Source organism: Medicago sativa, chromosome 4 (assembly GCF_051527215.1).
Source record: "Medicago sativa cultivar Bolivia chromosome 4, Bolivia_mono, whole genome shotgun sequence".
Lineage (NCBI taxonomy): Eukaryota > Viridiplantae > Streptophyta > Magnoliopsida > Fabales > Fabaceae > Medicago > Medicago sativa.
This window is the reverse complement of record NC_140752.1, coordinates 36,377,785-36,398,892: the sequence shown is the minus strand read 5'-3', so window position 1 is coordinate 36,398,892 and position 21,108 is coordinate 36,377,785. Positions and strand designations below refer to the sequence as shown.

General features: G+C 34.0%; 1 protein-coding gene and 1 pseudogene across 1 annotated transcript; both read left to right on the top strand.

The window, feature by feature from the left end:
• Nucleotides 1–10,503: 10,503 nt before the first annotated feature.
• On the top strand, nucleotides 10,504–11,978 carry LOC146929088 (uncharacterized; annotated as a pseudogene).
• On the top strand, nucleotides 11,758–13,995 carry LOC146929087 (uncharacterized). The gene is made up of 3 exons (XM_085707211.1): nucleotides 11,758–12,040; nucleotides 12,164–12,437; nucleotides 13,899–13,995. The coding sequence occupies exons 1-3, from the start codon at nucleotides 11,758–11,760 to the stop codon at nucleotides 13,993–13,995; spliced, it is 654 nt and encodes a 217-aa protein (XP_085563337.1).
• The last annotated feature ends 7,113 nt before the right edge of the window (nucleotides 13,996–21,108 follow it).

Below are 21,108 nucleotides of genomic sequence, written 5' to 3'. Positions count from 1 at the left end.
AACAAACAACAGAAAGCAAAATACTAGCATAACCGAAAGAGATTATGGACCTGTTTGGATGGATAATTTGAGTTTATCTACTTACATGAATTTTGTGCGACTATTTGGGAAAACTTATGAAAACAACTTATGACAAGTTCATAAGTTGTTTTGATCTTATTTTAAAAAATTCTACAAAATAGCTTATAAAAATAGGTTATAGCTTATGCAAAAAAAAAAAATATTAACTTTACTTTATCTTTTGTTATAGAAATAGTTTATACATAAACGCTTATGCTTTGAGCTGCAAATAAATTGTATATTCAAACATAACCTAATATTATCCTCTCATTCTTGTAATAACATGCGCACAACAGCATAGAAAAGATGACAAGTTTGCAAAGTTAACACTTTTGATAGAGAGTACATAATACACATCAACACAAAGTTAACGTTGTGTTCAATACAAACAACCGAAAGCAAAAATATTAAATATATATATATATATATATATATATATATATATATATATATATATATATATATGGGTTATGATAGAAGACACCTTTTATGAAGGTCTCTTTTATCAAGTTACTCTATGAGCATTTGCGAAAAGACACCAACTTACTTTTATGAAGGTGTCTTTTAGCAAAGTTATAACTAAAAAGTGAAAATCACACTTTAAGGTGTGACTTGTTAAAAGACACCACCAAAGGGTGGCTTGTAACAAAACCCTATATATATATATATATATATATATATATATATATATATATATATATATATATATATATATATATATATATATATATATAAACCATTATTTACACTCTTGTAATAAGAAGAACACATTAACATAAAAAAGATGACAAGTTTCTAAACTTTTCATAGATAGTTCGCATGAACACAGATTAAGTTAAACAATAAATTGTTAAGAACAATGAAACACTAATACAAACACCGGATACTATAACGACACCAAAATATCCAGGTAAAAATCACATGTCGTGTCGGACACCGACGTGCCATCAATCAGGTTAAGAATTCCTAAATCAACCGCACTAATCAGGTTCCAAAAATAGTAAATGAATCTCACAGTGATATGGTACTAAAATCTACCAAAATAAAAATCAAAACCAAAATCTATTTCATAAAGCAGATAAGCACACCTTTTCCTTGTGTTGGTTTTACAAGCACTTCTGGTCACTCGTTCAAGTCTTTCGTTAACCTAAATATATAAAGAGAATAAAAAAAAAATCAATCAATTTGAACAAAAAAACCAGAAAATATTGAATAGCAGAAGATAAATGTAACAGCCCGATTTTCGATAGATTTATTTTATTTAATTGTTTATGTGTGATATGTGCTCATATGTGATTATTTGCCTTTGTGTGTATTTTAGGTTTGGATTTGTAGAATTCGGCGTTAAAGAGTATTTTAGTCATTTTGGACTTAGGGGCATTTTGGTCATTTTTGTGAGTAGGGGTAATTTTGTAATTTTGTTGAGGATTATTTTTGATTCTTAGTGGTATTATTTTACTAAGTTACTAGAGAGTGTAGTAATTTATTTATTACCGGTAGTTGACCGTTATTATTACATTTTACCGTTAAGTGAGTAATAACATTTTGGGTTAGAATAGAATTGGGTTAGGCCCATTAAGGATTGTGAGTTGAGCCCAATTAAGTAAAGCCTATTTAAACACTAGTGTTAGTAGAGAAATAGGGTTTTACCAACATTTTGCCATTTGGGAAGAGATAGAGACAAGAGAAGAGAAAGGGTTTGAAGGAGGAAAGCTAGAGAGAGCTAAAGGGAGGTAGAATTCAAGGGGATTGGAGCTAAAGTGAAGCCCTAGCTTGAGTTTGTGAAGAATTAAGGTAAGGGGGTTAGTCTTTGGTCATAATCACTTAGTTGTAGCTTCTACCCTAATTTCTTACATAAGTGCTTATTTGAATAATTGAGTAATTGTGAAATTAATTGTAAAATTCGTGCTTATGTTGTGATGCAATGTTTGGGTATGTAAATTGAATGTTAATTGAGTTGTTGATGATGAAATTGCAAGCTTAAATCATGTACATATGTATGCTTTGTGTTTTACCCAAAAATTGTTGATATGAGATGTTGTTGATGAATTGTGATGAATTCATGATTAGTTGTTGTTGATGTTGTGAGGTGTTGTTGTTGATGAATGGAACCTTTGGTGATCTTGATCTTTGAGCTTGTGATGATTGTGTTGTTATTTTTGAAGTTTTATGAAAATGTGTCAAATGGTGAATTTTGTTAGGAGAATGTTTTGGGTCAAATTTTATATCAATTTGTGTGTCTTTTCATGTTTGGAAATGTTTGGACAAGCCTTGGGATCAAATTTGGACATTGGGAAGTCAAAATTGGGGTTTTGGGGTGAAAATGGAAGTTTTCCCGAGAGCTTACTGTCACAACTCGCCACCGCGCTCGCGAGGCGAGTTGGAAGCGAGCAAGGAGGGCTCCCTGGAGCTTACTCGCCTCGCGAGTAAAGTTACTCGCAACGGCGAGTTACACAGGGCAGCACCCCCCCTGTTTCGCGTTCTTGCATCTTTTTCCCTCGTTTCTGTTTTGATTTGGTTTTTGGTGTAAACATGGAAGTTGTAGATAATCTTGTTATCTTTCTAATGGCGTTGGTTTGGCTTGAAAATGATTCTTGGATTTTAAGTTATGAGGAAAACACTCTAAGGATGTCTTAGAGAAATTTTACGAAAACTCCGCATTTAAGCCACTTTTAAGCCAACCCAAACCTTGTGGACTGTTTCCTACTTTCAAACTTGGGTTCTATAAGTTCAATTATGGTTTTCAAACTGTGATGTGTTGGGTCTAACTTGTTTTGCTTGGAAAATGGGGAATTTCTTGAAAAATGTTTCGGTGAGACGAACTTTGTGATTCTTTTATGATTTCATCACATTTGGTCGGTGAAACGCCAAAGTATTCTCTACTGCACTCACATGTGACCTAGAGGTATTTTTAGTTGAGGCATTGAATCTTGTTTACTTGGTTTGGTTCAATAACTTCAATTATTTTGGAAATAAGATACCGATAGACGAACTTTGTTGAAAACGGTTCCTTTGAACCAAGTACCTTGTAAATCCTTCGTGAATGATTTTATATGATTAATTGATGATATGTGGATGATTGTGGACGATGAATATGATGTTTATCATGATATGATGTGTTGTTCCATTATACTTGGTTTATGAAAAGTATGTGGAAATGTTTTGATATTTGGTAAAGAGATATTGATGTGTGTGATGATGACTCTTATGTAAATGGTGATTGTTGAATGTGTGGACATGTATACTTGATAATGCAATGTTGTTGAAATAGTCAATGTAATTGGAGGTGTACTTTTACATTGTCGTTGTTGTGGTGAAGTTGTGCATTATTGGGTCGTTGTTGTATGTCCATGTATCATAATCATATCGAGTCATATGTGAAATGTAAAAGAGGAGGTGTACTTTTACATAGGTGATTTGTAAGAGAGGAGGTGTTCTCTTACATATGATGTTTTTGTTGCATCATGGGTGACGACCTTGAGGAGATTTGGTACCACATGCATATACGTGTCAAGTCTAGGCGCACTACATAGTATAATCATGTTATTGTGGCATGTGAATGATGTGGTTAGTGATGAATGTGTGGATAAATGTTAGTTGTAATATTTGAGTTGTTTCATGAATGTATTCATGGGAGTTAATTGTTCATGTAATCTAATTGAGAATTAAAGTGAATTAATTATGTTAATTATTGTTTATTGATTATGATTAATGTAATGCTTACCCCCAGTGGTTTTTGCCGCCTACCTGTCTGTATGGATGGGTAGACGCTGTGCAGGATTAGTTGCTTGGTGAGTTTGCTTGGTGGATGTTTGGATGGCGGGAGCTTTCTCCGCTGTCGTGTCTTAGAGTCTAGGACAGGCTCTGATTAGGCTTTAGTGTCTTATGTCTGTTGTTGATTTGGCTTTATTGTCCATGTGTTTAGGACTTGGAGGATTTGTATGTGGGTATATTTTGACCATGGTATGTATTTGAGGAGTTATATGTTTTGTTCCGCTACGACTGTTGATATATTATATATACATGTATGTTTGGATTTTGGATTTTTTGTGTTAGACGTAGCGTCTATTTCTTGAATATTGTTATATTCGTGTGTTTTATCGTTGTAATAGAAATAGGGTGTTACAATAAATATGAGAGAATAAGAAAAACACCAACCGAAATCGATATAGTGAACGAGAGATGTAAAATGAGAGAGGGGATTAGGGTTGAATTTATTTATAGCAGTGAGGTGATTAGAGATTTTCTGTAGAAGAGGAAATAATAATTGATTAGAGAGTTCTTCAAAATAAATAATTGATAAGAGAGTGAGAAAGGAAATTCAAGATTTTCTGTATCATAGGGAGATGGTTTTAGCTTTAAAAGACAAGCTCAGATTTTTTGTTTATTGCATATCAATTTTCAAAACTTTGTACTATAAGCCCAGTCCAATAATTTTAAACAGGGTGTGGGATTTTATTTTCTTGCAGAGGTGGAGAGTCATTAGCGATGTAGTGCCTATGTGTCTAGGGGTGACTGGGTATGAGCGATGCCACGCTAGCAAAACAGACATGGATGAAAAATTTTGCCCTTATTGAGAAAGCCCATGCGTGAAATGACTGTTTTGCCCTAGTCTTCATCTTCTTATTCCTCATCAAACTCTTTCTCTGTAACACAATTTGGGGGAAATGAATTAGGGTTTGGTCAATTGGAACATGATTTGGAGAAATTTGTGATTGGAACTCGATTGGCACTGAGAATTGGTGATTGGAACTAGAATTCAAACTCATGGCTGGAAATCATGGAAGTGAAAAACCTAGGTACGAGCTTGTTCGATTCTGAAAAACCACTTAAGTATGTTGTTCGATTTTGGATTTCTTGTTTGTTTATATTCTTATTCGATTCCCTAAAAAACATGATAAACTTGTGGGTTTCTCCTTTTGATTTCAATGGCTTATTATATACTGTCTATATAGATGATAAACTTGTTGTGTTGCTTGTGAGACTCTTGAGGGACTCTTGATAATATGTCAAGTTTATCATTTGTCCATCCGGTTAGAGAATATCCAAACACCCTAAGTCACTTGTCTGATTATGATACCCCTGGTGGATTGATGGTGCTGCAGGAAGCCAGAAAATGCATCAAGTGAGAATTGCAATCTTCCGATTCCTTAGCTGAAAATTGGTTAGATTTCAAATTAATCATCACGCTGCTCTTGATGTCGAACACCACAGGGTTTGCCGGTTGGAACCCAATAGATACTTCATCGAAGTTATCCAGCCTCACATAGTCTCTTTGAGTTATGCGAGGATTTTCGTCTCCTATTTCTGACTCGTCTGATGCATAGTCATGAATTGGGATGATCTCTGTTTGATTTGTCATTTCTCTTGTAATTCAGTCTCCTTTTTGAAGTGTTCGTTTAGTTTTGTCTATGTGTGGATCTAGCGGTAGAATAGATGTTATGGTATCACGAATGAAACAAACTTAACAAAGTTCTTAGTAAGACAGAGTCAATCGGAAATTTATATATATATATATATATATATTGGTTTTTGGAATACATAAATAAATAAATAAATAAAAATTACGAATCAGTAATTTAAATCACCTTGTCGAAAATATCAACAATCCCCAACAACGGCGCCAAAAACTTGATGGTCGAATTTAGGCAAAGGTACCAAATCTTTTACCAATTAATAAAATGTAAGTAGAGTATGGTATGCACAAGGATTGTCGTTTCAACTAGGCAATTCACGTTACTTATTTAGAAACAGGAAAATAATAACAATAAATTAAAAGATAAATGGAGGGTTTTGCAATTTAGTCTGATTGCAATTAGGAGTTAACCTGGTTTTTGATTGCATATTGTTAGTGGTGGTAAGGATTCTTTGAATCCCCTCTATTCATTTGTTGAAATTATTCAATGGTCAGGCATTATTCAATTTTCAACGTCTTCTATCTAAGTGATGAGTTCATGGGGTTTTATTACCTACCAACTGTCAAATTGCACCTACTAATCACACGAGATTGTACGTGCGGGGTCTTACTATCTCAGAGGTTTGGGTTCATTGCCTCCCAACTATCAGTTGCAACCTTACACCAGAGTTTCTACGCGATTAAGTGTTTAGGGTTGTTAGTCGTGTAGGAATATACACTAACGCGCGTAAAGGTACGTATGTTCCTGAGAAATGTTATTTGAACAACAACTTCTTAAGACAACTAATTGGACAACCAAAATATACAAAGAAATGTATGGATTGACACAAAAACCAAGGCAATAGAGAGAGAAAGCAAGAAAATAATGTGAGTATAAGAAAAAAAGTTGTTACAAAAGTTGTCACAAAATGATTGTTCAAATATCATTTTAATATGTTCTTACTTTCTCAGAGGTATTTGAATCAACAACAAATATTTAGATTCCTAAATTCTCAGTGTCCTAAAGTGTCACGGCCCAAGAACCAGAATCGTGACCGGCGCACAGACTTATACATTTTAGTCCGGCAAGCCTAACGACCAAACTCGACAAATGACATAAATAATTTACAGATAACTATTTTCTTCAAAATAATATTTACAGAAATTTTGGACGGAGTATCCCCTGTATTTTTAACGTTTCCAAGATTTAAATCCTGTCCATAAACCTGTTCCATTATCCAGAAGCTCAAAAAGGACAATTTTTACATAAGTGTTCAACTCAAAATAAGACACTCTAAACTCCATATAGCTGCAGATACAATGATTGAATATTTACATAAACAAAAGAGACATTCATCAAGGAAACCTACCACAAAGAGTGACAAAGATGAACCTCAAGTCTACTAGTAGCTTTCTACTTTGCAGCTTGGGAATCTGAAAAAAATAGAAAATGAAAGAGTAAGCCACAAGGACTTAGTGAGAGAAAACAACCACCACCGACTAGAAGGGAAACACACAAGGGCAATTATTTACATTTCTCAAAATCTAATGTTAATTTACAAATCTAGTAGCCGTATAAAATTATTATAACCCGCAACCGTTTATACGCATGAAAATCCACATGTTGTAAATATTTCCAAACCAACGGGTATACCTCAACGAAAATCCAACATCATAAAGACATGAAAATCAAAATAAAGCTTTAAAAATATATTGCCGAAAATCTTAATAAAATATAGAAAACTCCATTTAGTAAATAAACAAAATGGGTGAATCGAGAACTAGCTCCATCTCGTTGATAGCCCTCTCCTCCTAATGGCGGCCTTTCCATAGGGGCGGCTCCATCTAACGGATAGCTCTTTTCTCTCGACTCAAAACAAAATGTTTTTAAAGTATAGTCAACTCAATTTAGTAAAAATAATCAAAATGGGTGAATCGAGAACTAGCTCCATCTCGTTGATAGCCCTCTCCTCCTAATGGTGGCCTTTCCATAGGGGCGGCTCCATCTAACGGATAGCTCTTTTCTCTCGACTCAAAACAAAGTCTAAAACATTTTCAATTAGGGAGTTTACCACCCATTAGATGGAGCCGCCCCTATGGAAAGGCCATCATTAGGAGGAGAGGGCCACTAAGTGTGCTCTCCAATCACCCCAGGAGAAGCATGTGAAGCATCCGACATCGTATTTGAGCATTAATAATATTTTCTCATAACAGTGAGTTGATGACATAAAGGTACTCTCGTCTATTGAATCTTAAAAGGGCATCAACATATTCTCCATCTCGGAAGTTCTACAAACGGACAACCATATCTCGTCTACCTTACCAAGGATGAAATAAGAACAAAGTTACTATGCATATTTAAGTAATGAAGTCAACGTGTTTCCCTGATTACCTTTAATCATTATCTTACATACTTCCTGATTCGGTTAGGTTTTCACCAATATTAGGTATGTCACCTTCCTAAGTACCATTATCTCACGGTTGTTTGCTTTAGAGGAGACAAATCTTACGCAATAGTAAAATTAAATAGGATTCGAAAAATAAATGAATAAAGAACTTAAATCAAATAATCGAACAAACATAATAGAGGTTCATCTTAGAACCCTAGCCTAAAAAGGGTTAGTTACTCATGGTAACTAAAGACAAATTACAAAAGAAATAAAACATACCCTAGAAACTTAGAGTGAGGAGAGAGACTCATCCCTTGAAGCTACAAGTGCTTGCCTTCCTCTTAAACCGCTTTGTTCTTAATGAGAAATAATGAGTGAGAGGCTTGGTATTTATAGGAAAGTTTCCAACTAGGTTTGGGTTGAAAAACTGAGCTTTAACCGCTTAAAAAGTGGAAGAAAAAAACCAGTTATGACCCTCTCCCAGCATGCCCCAGGCGCATGGCTTGACGCATAGGCATATTTTGCCATGTTGCCATGCCCTAGGCGCATGGGTGCTGCTTCCTGGTGTGAAATTGCTTGTTTCTTCGTCTTTTGGGTGTTTGCTTCCATATAAGATGTCTTGAGACTTGGGAACAAAATCTCTTCCTTTTATAATCTCTTCCTAGGCCTCTTGAATCTTCATTCATTGTCCTCCCAATGTCTTCACAAGTCTTCAAATGTTTTGCTTTACCCATATGCATGATTTATTCTTGAATTACATCGAAACACCCTATAATTGCTATGTTTCGAGAAAAACTTGAATTACATGACTCAATATAGAAAACATTACAAATATCCCGAAAACCATTAGCAATTGTTTAATACTCTTCTATTCTAGATTAAAACTAACTTAAAAACATGCTAAAAATAATATAAGATGACATGTCGTCATCACTACAAAAATTAAAAAACTAAATATTAATATCATACCCAATTCTGTTATAATAAATTATATAAACATAATGATTACTCCCTTCGTCCCGTTTTATCTGAGCCAGTTTGGTTTTTCACACAGATTAAGAAAAATATATAAATAAAGGGGAAAATGGAATATATTGTATTGGGAATGATGAAAGTAATTAATTAGAGTTATATTGTATTGGGAATGATGAAAGTTGTATTGAAAATTGAAATGACTCAGTTATTTTGGGACACTTTTTTTTAGAAAATGGGTCAGATATTCCGGGACGGAGGGAGTATAGTTTTTACTATTTAGGTTGAAATATCTATCCAAATTGTCAACTTACAATAGTAAGTGATAATTACCTATTACCTAGGTAAATGCCAAAGTATAATAGTAAAACAAATAATTTCACACATGCAATAGTGGTAAATTTAGTAGTATAAATACCACATTTTAGTTCATGTAAAATACACACCATTATGAGAAATCCAAATATATCATCCTACTTCCTTCTCTATTGATTTCCTTAGTTTGATAAATCCTAGTGTATATATTATTTGAAGTATTATAAATTAAAGTAGTATTTTATATCATCTTATTAGTTCACTAATATCATAAAATAAGTATTTAAATATATAAATCTTTAACACGTTATCAGCACGATCGTTTCTACCAGAAGTTTACACTACTGCTAGGTATGTTATCTATACTCATCACTTTAATATCATTACTTAATATTGCTATGTATATCATTTATCTTAATCATATTAATATTATTATTATCTGCCCCGGTTATAGAAAACTGATAATCCATCAAGCGATTTATAACTAGAGTGGCTATTATTATTATTATTATTATTTTACCTCTTATTATAGAAAAATGGCAGCCTATCAAGTGATCTATAATAAGTATGGATATTATTATTTTAAGTGGTGGTCTAAAACCCCATATATACTATATTATCACGAAAGATAATTTCGAGTAGTGATACTAACTTTTATTCCTAATGGAGGTTTAAAACCTCATCTCACTTGTGTACTTAATGGAGGTCTAAAACCCCATCTAATCTAATTTTACTTTCATGCTTAATGGAGGTCTAAAACCCCATCTATAATATTGATTAATGAGATATTATTAAAAATAAATAAATAATTAAATAAAATTTAATGTGAGTATCATATGTATTCATTCACCATACATGCTATCTTATAATTTTCTCTACTACTTGTGTGTCATAACAGCTAGATGATATTTAACACTTAAAATATTTTTCTCGTTATCCAACGGTCATGAACAGTAAAATCAACGGTCATGAATAATGAAATTAACGGTAACAGTAACGGCCATTTTTACAAAATTCACTCTATAAATACCTCACCTTCATTCATAATTTTCACATCTCAAAATATTTACCCATACTTTCAAAATGACTAAAATCTTTCTTCTATGCATCACTCTACTTGTTGTTATTTTGTTCTTCATCAGTTTCACCCATAATGAAGAATTAGGAAAAGATTTTGTAGGATTAGTTATAATTAGCGTTTTACCATTACTGGGCTTAGCTTGTGTGGTTACTTTTTGTTTTGGTAGAGACTTAGATTAAAATATTATCATGTTTTTGTAATCGTTGCTATTAAATAAAATGATATTTTTATTTTCGTCATAGTATATATATTAAATGTTGATTATGCTCTTCTGTATTTTAGATATAATCATGTCGAATGTTAAGCATCAATTCAAAATTTCAAACATAACTGGAGACAACTACATAGCTTGGAACAACATCTTAATTGAGTATCTTGCATGTGAGGGACTCGACAGAATTCTTGAAGGAGACGATTTGGGAGATGTCCCAGAGGAATTGGCAAAGAAAAAGTTGAAAGTAAATAGGATAATCAAACACCACCTTGATGATGGATTACAAATAGAGTACTCGAATGCAAAGGATCCCAAGATCTTGTGGGACAAGCTTAAGGCAAGATTTGGGCATCAGAGGAAAGTCTTACAGCCCTCGTTGATGGATCAATGGAACAAATTAAGGTTCCAAGATTATAAAAGTGGTGTTGCATATAACTCTGCCATGCACCAAATTATAGCACAATTAGAATTTTGTGGCGTAATTATAACTGAAGAGGAAAAGTTGGAGAAAACATTCTCAACTTTCCATGCATCTCAGGTGTTGTTGAAACAACAATATAGACTGAGGGGATTTACTGAGTACTCTGATTTGGTTGCAGCCCTTCTAGTGGCTGAACAAAATAACGAGCTCCTCATAAAAAATCATCAGTCGCGTCCTACAGGAACAATGGCATATCCTGAAATAAATGCCACAACTTTTAATCAAGGGCGTGGTGGTTATTGTCGCCAAAAAGGACGTGGTGTTCATGCTCGTTTTGGTGGTCGTGGTCGAGGCAGAAATCATGGTCGAAACCATTTTCGTGGTGGAGACCGTGGACGAGGTTATATGAATTATAGGCCTCCCAAAAATGACCAAACCAACAAGAATCATCAAGGTAAGGGTAAATACATCCAAGAAGGTCCCTCTAGAAATAATGATGATCTTTGTTATAGATGCGGAAAGAAAGGTCATTGATCTAAAGCATGTAGGACACCAGAGTATCTGTGTAAAAGATACAAGGCATCTGTAGATGGAAAGGAAAAGGAAGTAAATTTTAATGAAATTGAACCCAAGGATGATACTACCTGCCTTGAGGCTGCTGATTTCGTTGGAGGCGAAATTAATATGGATTAATTAATTACTTAAAATATATATGTATTTGAATAATGTGTGTTGTGCTTGAATTACTTTTATATTTTTAATATATACTTAATTAAGAATTTGCATGTTGCGTGACTTGTGTAATACGTAATATTTTCATGGTCTATATAAAATAATATTTTTAAATATGTTGTTTTGCTTTACTCTTTCTCTTTCTTTAATCTTATTTTTATTTTAAGAAGGTTAGAAATGGATCATGGCAAAGACATTTGCATTCCAGACAGTGGAACTACCCATACGATCCTCAAAAGTAAGAAATATTTCACCAAAATATTTTCTACTAAAGGTGTAATAAACACAATCTCAGGTCCTGCAGATTTAATTGAAGGAACAGGTAATGCTATGTTCATGTTACCAAATGGGACAAAGTTTGTCATTAATAATGCTCTATACTCTCCGAAATCAAAGAGAAACTGGTTGAGTTTTAATGACATATTTAGTCAAGGATATGATACTGAAATTACAACCGAAGGTAATATGAAATACATTAAAATTACTACTAATATTTTGGGAAAGAAGCAAATTTTAGAAAAACAACCAAAATTGCCTTCTGTATTACATTATACACATATACATGAAATTGAATGTAATTTAGTGGTAAAAGAAGATCCTAAAACTATGACTTTATGGCATGACCGCTTAGGTCACCCTGTTTCAACAATGATGCGTAAAATAGTTGAAGGTACCCATGGTCATCCATTGAAAGGTTTAAAGCTTACAAGAGAAGATAGACCATGTGAAGCTTGTTCTCTTGGCAAATTAATAACAAAACATTCACCAGGCAAGATTCAGACAGAATCACCTGCATTTCTTGAAAGAATCCAAGGAGATATATGTGGACCTATCCATCCACCGTCAGGACCATTTAGGTACTTTATGGTATTAATTGATGCATCAAGTAGATGGTCATATGTCTGCTACTGTCAAGTCGTGATATGACATTTGCAAAATTTATTGCACAAATAATTAAACTAAGGGCGCAATTTCCGGCTTTTTTTCACTGTTACACCTGTTTTAAAAAATAAGTACCAAAATACCACTCTTTTCAAATCAAGTACCAAAGTACCACTCTTTTTGTGATTGAGAATTGATAGGACACGTGAATGGCTAGAAAGAGGGTAAATAATGAGGAGAATTAGTTGGTTTTGTCTTTTTGTGTAAAATTTCTTTTTGTTTTTGTTTTCATTTAGTTTTAGTTTTTCTTCCTTCTTTGTGTTTTTGTTTATTACGTGTTCTAATATCTTTCTTTTTTTTAGTTTTTACGGTAACTATATATTTTTTATTATACTATTCTACTTTTTTTTAGTGTTATTATATTATTCTACTTAATTGATTAATTAATTAAACTAGATTTTAATTAAATAGTTAGTTATTTAATTAATGATATTAAAGAAAAATGTAAAATAAAATTTGGCACATAAAATATAGAGTAAATTACACTCATCTCCTCTCAAAGATGCTTGAATTACACTCTCCTCTCCTCTCTTATGCTAAAATATACACTCCCCTCCCCTCTTATTCAAAACATATTAGAAAACTTTTCACTCCCCTCCCTTAAAAGAAGCTTCAATTACATTTCTCGCCCCTCTTATGTTAAAATCTACATTTTACTCCCTCAATATTTTTTATTTATTTATAATAATCTAGCAAAAAAATAATAATCTAACACACTTCGAAAAAAATAGTATCGCGGGTCTATTTTAATATAATAAAAAATTGAATACATATTTTTCGCTATTTCTTATTTACAATTTCATTAAAATGCAGTTTTAAACCCTATTAAAAAATATGAAACAACCCAAAATAAAATTAAAATATGTGAAAAATTACTAAAGACAATAAAGCAGGGTTATCTAAAAGTTAATTTTATAATCTAAATTATAAAATCAATAGCAAAATATTTAAATTTAATTATCATCGACATTTAAATTATAAAGAAGTTAATTAATTTTTCTTAAATGGTGGTTCAAAATTAATATATATCATAAACATATTTATTTATGTTAAAATAGATTAAAGTGTAGTGCATATTTAATTATTATGGGAGGGGTTGTAATTCAAGCATCGTGTAAGGGAGAGGAGTTTAAATTTACTTTTCAAGGGAGGGGAGTGTATATTTTAACATAAGAGGGGAGAGGAGTGTACTTCAATCATCTTTGAAGGGAGGGGAGTGTAATTTACTCTAAAATATATTATAGATTACATTAATTTGACCTTCCAATACACTACTTATTAAAAGACGAAATTGATATATAACAACAAATCAATTTCTTTCAGAAACATTAGTATTGTTAGGACATTTTTTCTTGTTGTGTCCCTCATTTCGGCAGATACTACATCTCTTTGAGTGTCTACTACTCTCTCTTTGATCCATTTCAGTACGAATTCGAGCAGACTGTGGACGACCTTTTGGATCCCTCCACATGATTGGATTGTGACACAATTCAATTCCATTATACTCTGGCCAATAGGATTGATGACAAACTGGTTGAAACTCCTCTTGGTAAACGTTGTAAACATATTGTAATGTGTAACAGGGAGACACATACATCATGAAGTCATGGTGAATTTTCGAACAAGCGGCTATAATATGTGAGCAAGGATAATGTAATGCCTGAAATTCACCACAATCACACCATTCTTTGTCAAGGTCTACCATGAATGTGCCTGTTGGTCGGCCGCTTGGTGGACGGACTAACTCTTGGACACTAAAAATACTTTATCCCCGATTGTGAATGTAGACTTGATGAGTGTTTGATATTGCTCGTTCTTTGGCAAGATTATCCATGACTTTATCTGAGTAAATTTTACCAGATGCCATCATTGCTCGGGCCTCACTCCCTCTCTTTACAAAAAGTTCAGTAGACCTGTAATAGGTTTCCTGAACAATTAGACTGATTGGAAGATTGTGCACCCCTCTTAGTACATTGTTCACACACTCAGAAATGTTAGTTGTCATGTGCCCCCAACGTCTCCCTTCATCATGTGCTTGTAGCCATTGTTTCGTTGGAATATCGTCGACCCATTTCACAACATCATCAAACCAATCCCTGATTTTATTCCTGTAGTGTGTGATTCTTGGTTGAGTCATTGAGTATCCTGAAGGCACAAAAATTAACGTTGTTTAGGACTTCATAATATAAATTATACATGCGCGACTGTATATAAGAAAAATACTAACCCATATTGGTTACTTTTTTTCATCTCTGTGTTCTTGAAAGTCCTCATGAAGTTTTGCGCTATGTGTCGAATGCAGAAGGCATGATGCCAGTTATTGTTTAGATGCCTAACAACACTTTTGATTGACTCGAGTCTATCAGAAATCAAGCACAGATCGGGTTGGGGTGTGACCCACAATCGCAAGTGCTGAAGGAAGAAAAACCATGCATCGGATGTCTCACCCTAAACAATGGCGTATGCTAACGGAATGGTATTGTTCCTCCCATCCTGAGCCATTGCAATTAGTAATGTCCCACAATACTTGCCATACAACCATGTTCCATCAACTGAAACAATTGGCTTACAGTAAGCAAATCCTTCGATGCATGGTTTGAAACTCCAAAAAGACGTTTGAAAGTAGCCTTCCCCAGAACAACATATCCATCCTTAATAAAAGGCACCGTTTCAATATCAGTAATAGTTCCTGGAAGATAAGTTTGGAAAGCAAAGAGCCACCTTGGAAGTTCCGCGTAAGAATCCTCCCAGTTCCCGTAAATCATCTCTATAGCCTTTTGTTTTGCAATCCATGCTTTCCTGTAAAAAGTAGCATATGTGTACTTTGATCGTATGTGTGCAATGAGAAGTGGAACTGAGATTGTAGAATCCTGCTTTACCATTTGTAGGATGCTTTGGCAAATGAAAGCTGAGGAGAGTTGTCGGTGATCTTGTGAAACCATTGATGATGCACAAGTACGTGGACCATGCAGTTTTGTGATCTTCTAGACATGTGATTTCTTGCTAAGTATAACTCTACATCTCCACATACAATTTTCGTTGGAACAACGGACAACCCATCTAGTGGTATGAGAGTGTTCAACTATAAAGTCTGGGGCCTTATTCATATGGTATTCTTTTATGCACCGTATTGCAATTTCTTTCGTAGGTAATTTCATTCCCTCTTGTAAGTTGCCAGGTTCTGGAATAAGGTAAGATTGGTTTCGGGACATAGAGTGGACAAATTCATCTTCAACATGTTCTGTGTCGTTGGAGGTCAGATTACGAAAGTGTAAGGGAGGGTCAAAGAAACGAATGCCAATTTGATGCTTTTCTTCACTTTAAACAATGATGTATTATTGCATGAAAATACAACACCTTCTGTGTCTGTCCTTTGAACATTGCCGTCGTAATATAATTGGACAAAAACTCTGTTGGAGGCATGACTATGGGATGGATTTCGTAAGATAGTTTTTAGTGTAGATGATGATGATGATGATGAGTTCAGATGTGTGGTGAATGAGGGAGGATGACATTTATTTATATTGGATTTGATTAAGATAATGATGACGTCAGCGTAATCTGTAGATGCAATCAGATTGGTTGACTAAAATTTGGATAAGATAACGTTGACGTAAGCGCTTTCCTCAGTGTAATCCGTAATTTGGGTTTGATTGGTTGCCTGAGATTTGGATAAGATAATGTTGATGTATGCGCTGACGTTAGCGCAATTCGTAATTTGAATTTGATTGGCTGACTGAGATTTAGATAAAATAATGTTGACGTCATCATCCTCGTCAGAGGAATTCAAAATATAATTGGTTGATTGAAATATAAATGAGATAACGCCAACATAGACTTAATAATTTGAGCTTAATTGAAATATAATTAATTAAATAATTAATGTTTAATTAAATTTGAATTAATAATTTAAATATTTAGTTTAATTAATCAATCATTTATTTATAGTTAAATTAAAGGAAGAAAAAGAAAAAGAAAAATAAATTAGAACAAGTAATAAAAAAAAACAAAGAAAGAAGAAAAACTAAAACACTAAATGAAAACAAAAACAAAAAGAAATATTACATAAAAAGACAAAATCAACTACCCTCTTTCTAGCCATTCACGTGGCCCACCACTTCTCAATCACAAAAAGAGTGGTACTTTGGTACTTGATTTGAAAAGAGTGGTATTTTGGTACTTATTTTTTAAAACAGGTGTAACAGTGAAATAAAGCTGCAATTTCCTGATTATACTATAAAGAAAATTAGACTTAACAATGTTGGTGAATTTTGATCTGAATCATTTAATAATTATTGCATGTCAATTGGAATTACTGTTGAATATCTTGTTCCTCATGTACATACACAAAATGGTTTAGCTGAGTCATTAATCAAACGTCTTCAATATATTGCTAGACCTTTAATAATGAGAACTAAGCTACCAGTTACAGTTTGGGGTCATGCAATTTTACATGCTGCAGCACTCATACGTCTAAGGCCAAGTGCTGATCATAAACATACCTCTTATCAACTTGCAATTGGTAAGGAACCAAATATCTCTCATTTAAGGATTTTTGGTTGTGCAGTATATGTACCAATAGCTCCACCACAAAGAACAAAAATGAGACCTCAAAGAAGGTTAGGAATATATGTGCGGTATGAAGCACCATCAATTATTAGATATCTTGAACCTTTAACAAGTGATGTTTTTTAGGCAAGATTTGTTGATTGTCATTTTGATGAAACAAAATTTCCAACACTAGGGGGAGAAAATAAACCATTTGAAAATGAAATAACATGGCATGTACCACATTTATTACATTTGGACCCATATAATAAATCATGGGAAGAAAATGTAAAGAAAATAGTACACTTACAAGATTTAGCAAATCAACTTCCAGATTCATTTACTGATTTAAAAAAAATGACAAAGTCACATGTACCAGTTGTAAATGTCCCAGCTCGGATTGAGATTTCGAAACTAAATGATGTAACAAGTACATCTAAGGCACGCTTAAAGCGTGGCCAACCTATAGGTTCCAAAGACAAAAATCCCCGAAAAAGAAAAGGAACAGAAAAGGTGAATATGATTGAAAGTGATCTTGAAAAGACACTAGATAATGATAAATCGGAAAATGAAAAGTGTGCTCTCGAAAAAGCACAAGATGATGATAATGAGATCATTGATAATGAAACTGAAAACAAGAATGATCTCGAGATTTCAATTAATTATGTTAATACGGAAAATTTGTGGAGCCGAAAAGACTTAAATATTGATGAAATATTTTCATTCTCCATTGCATGTGAAATTACAAATCAAAATGATGATCCCGAACCTAGAACTGTTAATGAATGTCAATATAGACATGATTGGAAAAATTGGAAAGATGCAGTAAATACTGAATTAAATTCTCTTAAAAATCGAAAAGTATTTGGACCTATTGGGGTCATGCAATTTTACATGCTGCAACACTCATACGTCTAAGGCCAAGTGCTGATCATAATCTTATCAACTTGCAATTGGTAAGGAACCAAATATCTCTCATTTAAAGATTTTTGGTTGTGCAGTATATGTACCAATAGCTCCACCACAAAGAAGAAAAATGGGACCTCAAAGAAGGTTAGGAATATATGTGGGGTATGAATCACCATCAATTATTAGATATCATGAACCTTTAACAAGTGATGTTTTTCAGGCAAGATTTGCTGATTGTCATTTTGATGAAACAAAATTTCCAACACTAGGGGGAGAAAATAAACCATTTGAAAACGAAATAACATGGCATGTACCACATTTATTACATTTGGACCCATGTAACACACATACTAGACGTATCTAGAAAGTCTAGCATGTGTATTAGTTTAGTACTGGATACATTAAAAATTTACAACAATACAACTTCGAATGAATAATTTATACAACATCATGCATTCGTACAATGATAATACAACCCATCTTTTCTAAAGTATAATAAATACGTCCTTGAATATCCATAACATCCTGTTGCGGGTACGAACGATCACTTGTTGAAACATCCAATCGGCTACTAGCTTGCCTTCCAACCTGTTTATCTGAAACAAATAAGGATTGGGATGAGACATAATGTCTCAGTGAGTTCCACCTAATCCTAGGCTATAGGTAACCTCGGGGAAACCTACGGTCACCACGTGTCTACAATACAACCTGACGGTTGATTATACGTGTGTGGTCATGCTTTCCTAGACGGTCGTGCATACAAGATCCGTCGTAGGCTCATCTTAACTTGTTATAGGCTTCACTTCATATACATGTCATGGCGGTCAAGGGGAAAACTAAAACCGCATTGCCAAGAATACGCTATACGTATCGAGGCCTAAGCATAACATAGTCATGACACGATTCTAAACCGGACGATTAGGGGAAACCTAAGATCGTCGTCGGTATTACATTCTTTACTTGCTCTATACATAACTTGTGCTTGTCTAATAGCATCTTGTGCTCCTGTTCTTAACATAGCCGTACACGAGTTAATTCGTGATCATAATCATAGTCGTGCATGGAATCATAATCATAACATACATGGTCGTGCATAAGTTCATTCATTATGTTAGCGTTGAACAAATAGTCATTATCTTGATTCATTTTATGGAGAGCCCCGGGTGGAGTAACCCCGAGTACAATCCAAACATGATCGATGAAAACCTAGCAAGGGTACATCGGACTCCCTCAATGTCGTGCGGGTCCCTTACGACTTGAATCGTTCCCCTTGGGTCGAGAACCTCTCGTATCCCCCTGACGTGGATAACAAGAGACACGAACACCTACATCTTGATTACTCAATGACATGCGGGTCCCTTGCGGCTTGAACCGTTCCCATCATGAGAACCCCTTGTGTAACAGCCCGATTTTCGCTAGTTTTATTTTATTATTTATTTATGTGTGTTATATGTGATTATTTGCCTCTGTGTGTATTTTTGGTTGGGAAGTGTAGAATTCGGTGTAGAAGGGTATTTTAGTCATTTTGGACTTAGGGGCATTTTGGTCATTTTGAGAGCAGGGGTAATTTTGTAATTTTGTTGGAGGATATTTTAGTGCTTAGTAAGAGTATTATTTTACCAAGTTACTAGAGAGGGTGTAGTAATTATTTTAATTACCATTAAGTGACCGTTAGTGTTATAATTTACCGTTAAGTGGTAGTAACATTTTGGGTGTTAGAATAGAAATGGTTTAGACCCATTAAGGTTTGAGAGATAAGCCCAATTGAGTAGAGCATATATATAAACTCTAATTGTTGGTGAAATTAGGTTTTACAACATTATTCATTTCATTTCATTTGAGAATAGAAGAGATAGAGGCTAGAGAGAAGAACAACAAGGGTTAGAAGGCAAAGAGGGGATTCATCATCTAGGAGCTAAATTGAAGCTTGGGTTAGAAAATCTTGGTGTTAGAGGTAAGAGGGTTAGATTTCAACCATAATTCATATCTTTTTCTTTTTACCCATTTTGTGAAATTGTTGAATTGAACCTAATTGCTTGTAAATTCGTGTACATGTTTTGATGCAATGTTTGGGTATGTGGATTAAATGTTAATTGAGTTGTTGATGATGAAATTACATGCTTAAGTTGTGGTTATATGTGTGCTTTGTATTTTTGTCCAAAAATGATGATATGAAGTGTTGTTGTGATGAATTGTTGATGAATTCATGATGTTTAGTTGCTGTTGTTGTTGAGAGGTGTTGTTGTTGATGATTAAAACATTGGGTAATCATAATTGATGAAGTTTGCTATGAACTTGTGTTGTTTTTGAAGTTTGATGGAAAATGGGTCAAATGATGATTTTTGTTTAGAGAATGTTTTGGGACAAATTTGATATGCATTTGTGTGTCTTTTCATGTTTAGAAATGTTTGGATGAACCTTGGGATCAAATTTGGGCATTGGGGAGTCAAAATTGGGGTTTTGGGGTGAAAATGGCTCTTTTTCCCGAGACTGAACTGTCATAACTCGCAGCTGCGAGCAAGCTTACTCGCAACAGTGAGTAACTGCTAACTCGCAGTGGCGAGTAGCCCTACTCGCAGTGGCGAGTTGTCACAGGACAGGGTTCCTATTTTGCACTCTCGCATCTTTTCCGCTCGTTTCAGTCGTGAACTGGTTTTTGGTACAAACATGAAAATTGTAGATAATATTTTTATCTTTCTAAGGGCGTTGGTTTGACTTGAATACGATTTTTGGTTTGCAAGTTATGGGGAGAATACTCTTGAAACGTTTTGTCGAAAATCCCGCATAACTAGTTCTAAGTCGACCCAATCCTTGTGGAATGTTTTTAATCTTTGAAACTTGATTTTTAAGAGTGCAACTAAGGTGGTTAAACTGTGATGTAGTGAATCTACTTGTTTTACTTAGAAATTGGGAAGTTCTTTGAAAAATGATAATTGAGACGAACTTTGTGATTTTTATGAATTCGTCGTATTTGGCCGATGAAATGCTTATGTAACCTCTACTGCACACACATGTGGGTTGTGAGAATACAAGGCATAGGCAATTGAGCTTGTTTACTTGGTTTTGACTTAAATGTTCAATTAATTTAATGTTGTGATTTTGAGAGACGAACTTGACTAAAGATGACTT

Excerpts from the sequence above, each read along its gene's own strand:
- LOC146929087 (XM_085707211.1), top strand. The coding sequence starts at position 11,758 with ATGGATCATGGCAAAGACATTTGCATTCCAGACAGTGGAACTACCCAT. Across the intron at positions 12,041-12,163 it reads TACTGAAATTACAACCGAAG|TGGTAAAAGAAGATCCTAAA; the intron begins GTAATATGAAAT and ends AATGTAATTTAG. Across the intron at positions 12,438-13,898 it reads CCACCGTCAGGACCATTTAG|ATACTACATCTCTTTGAGTG; the intron begins GTACTTTATGGT and ends TCATTTCGGCAG.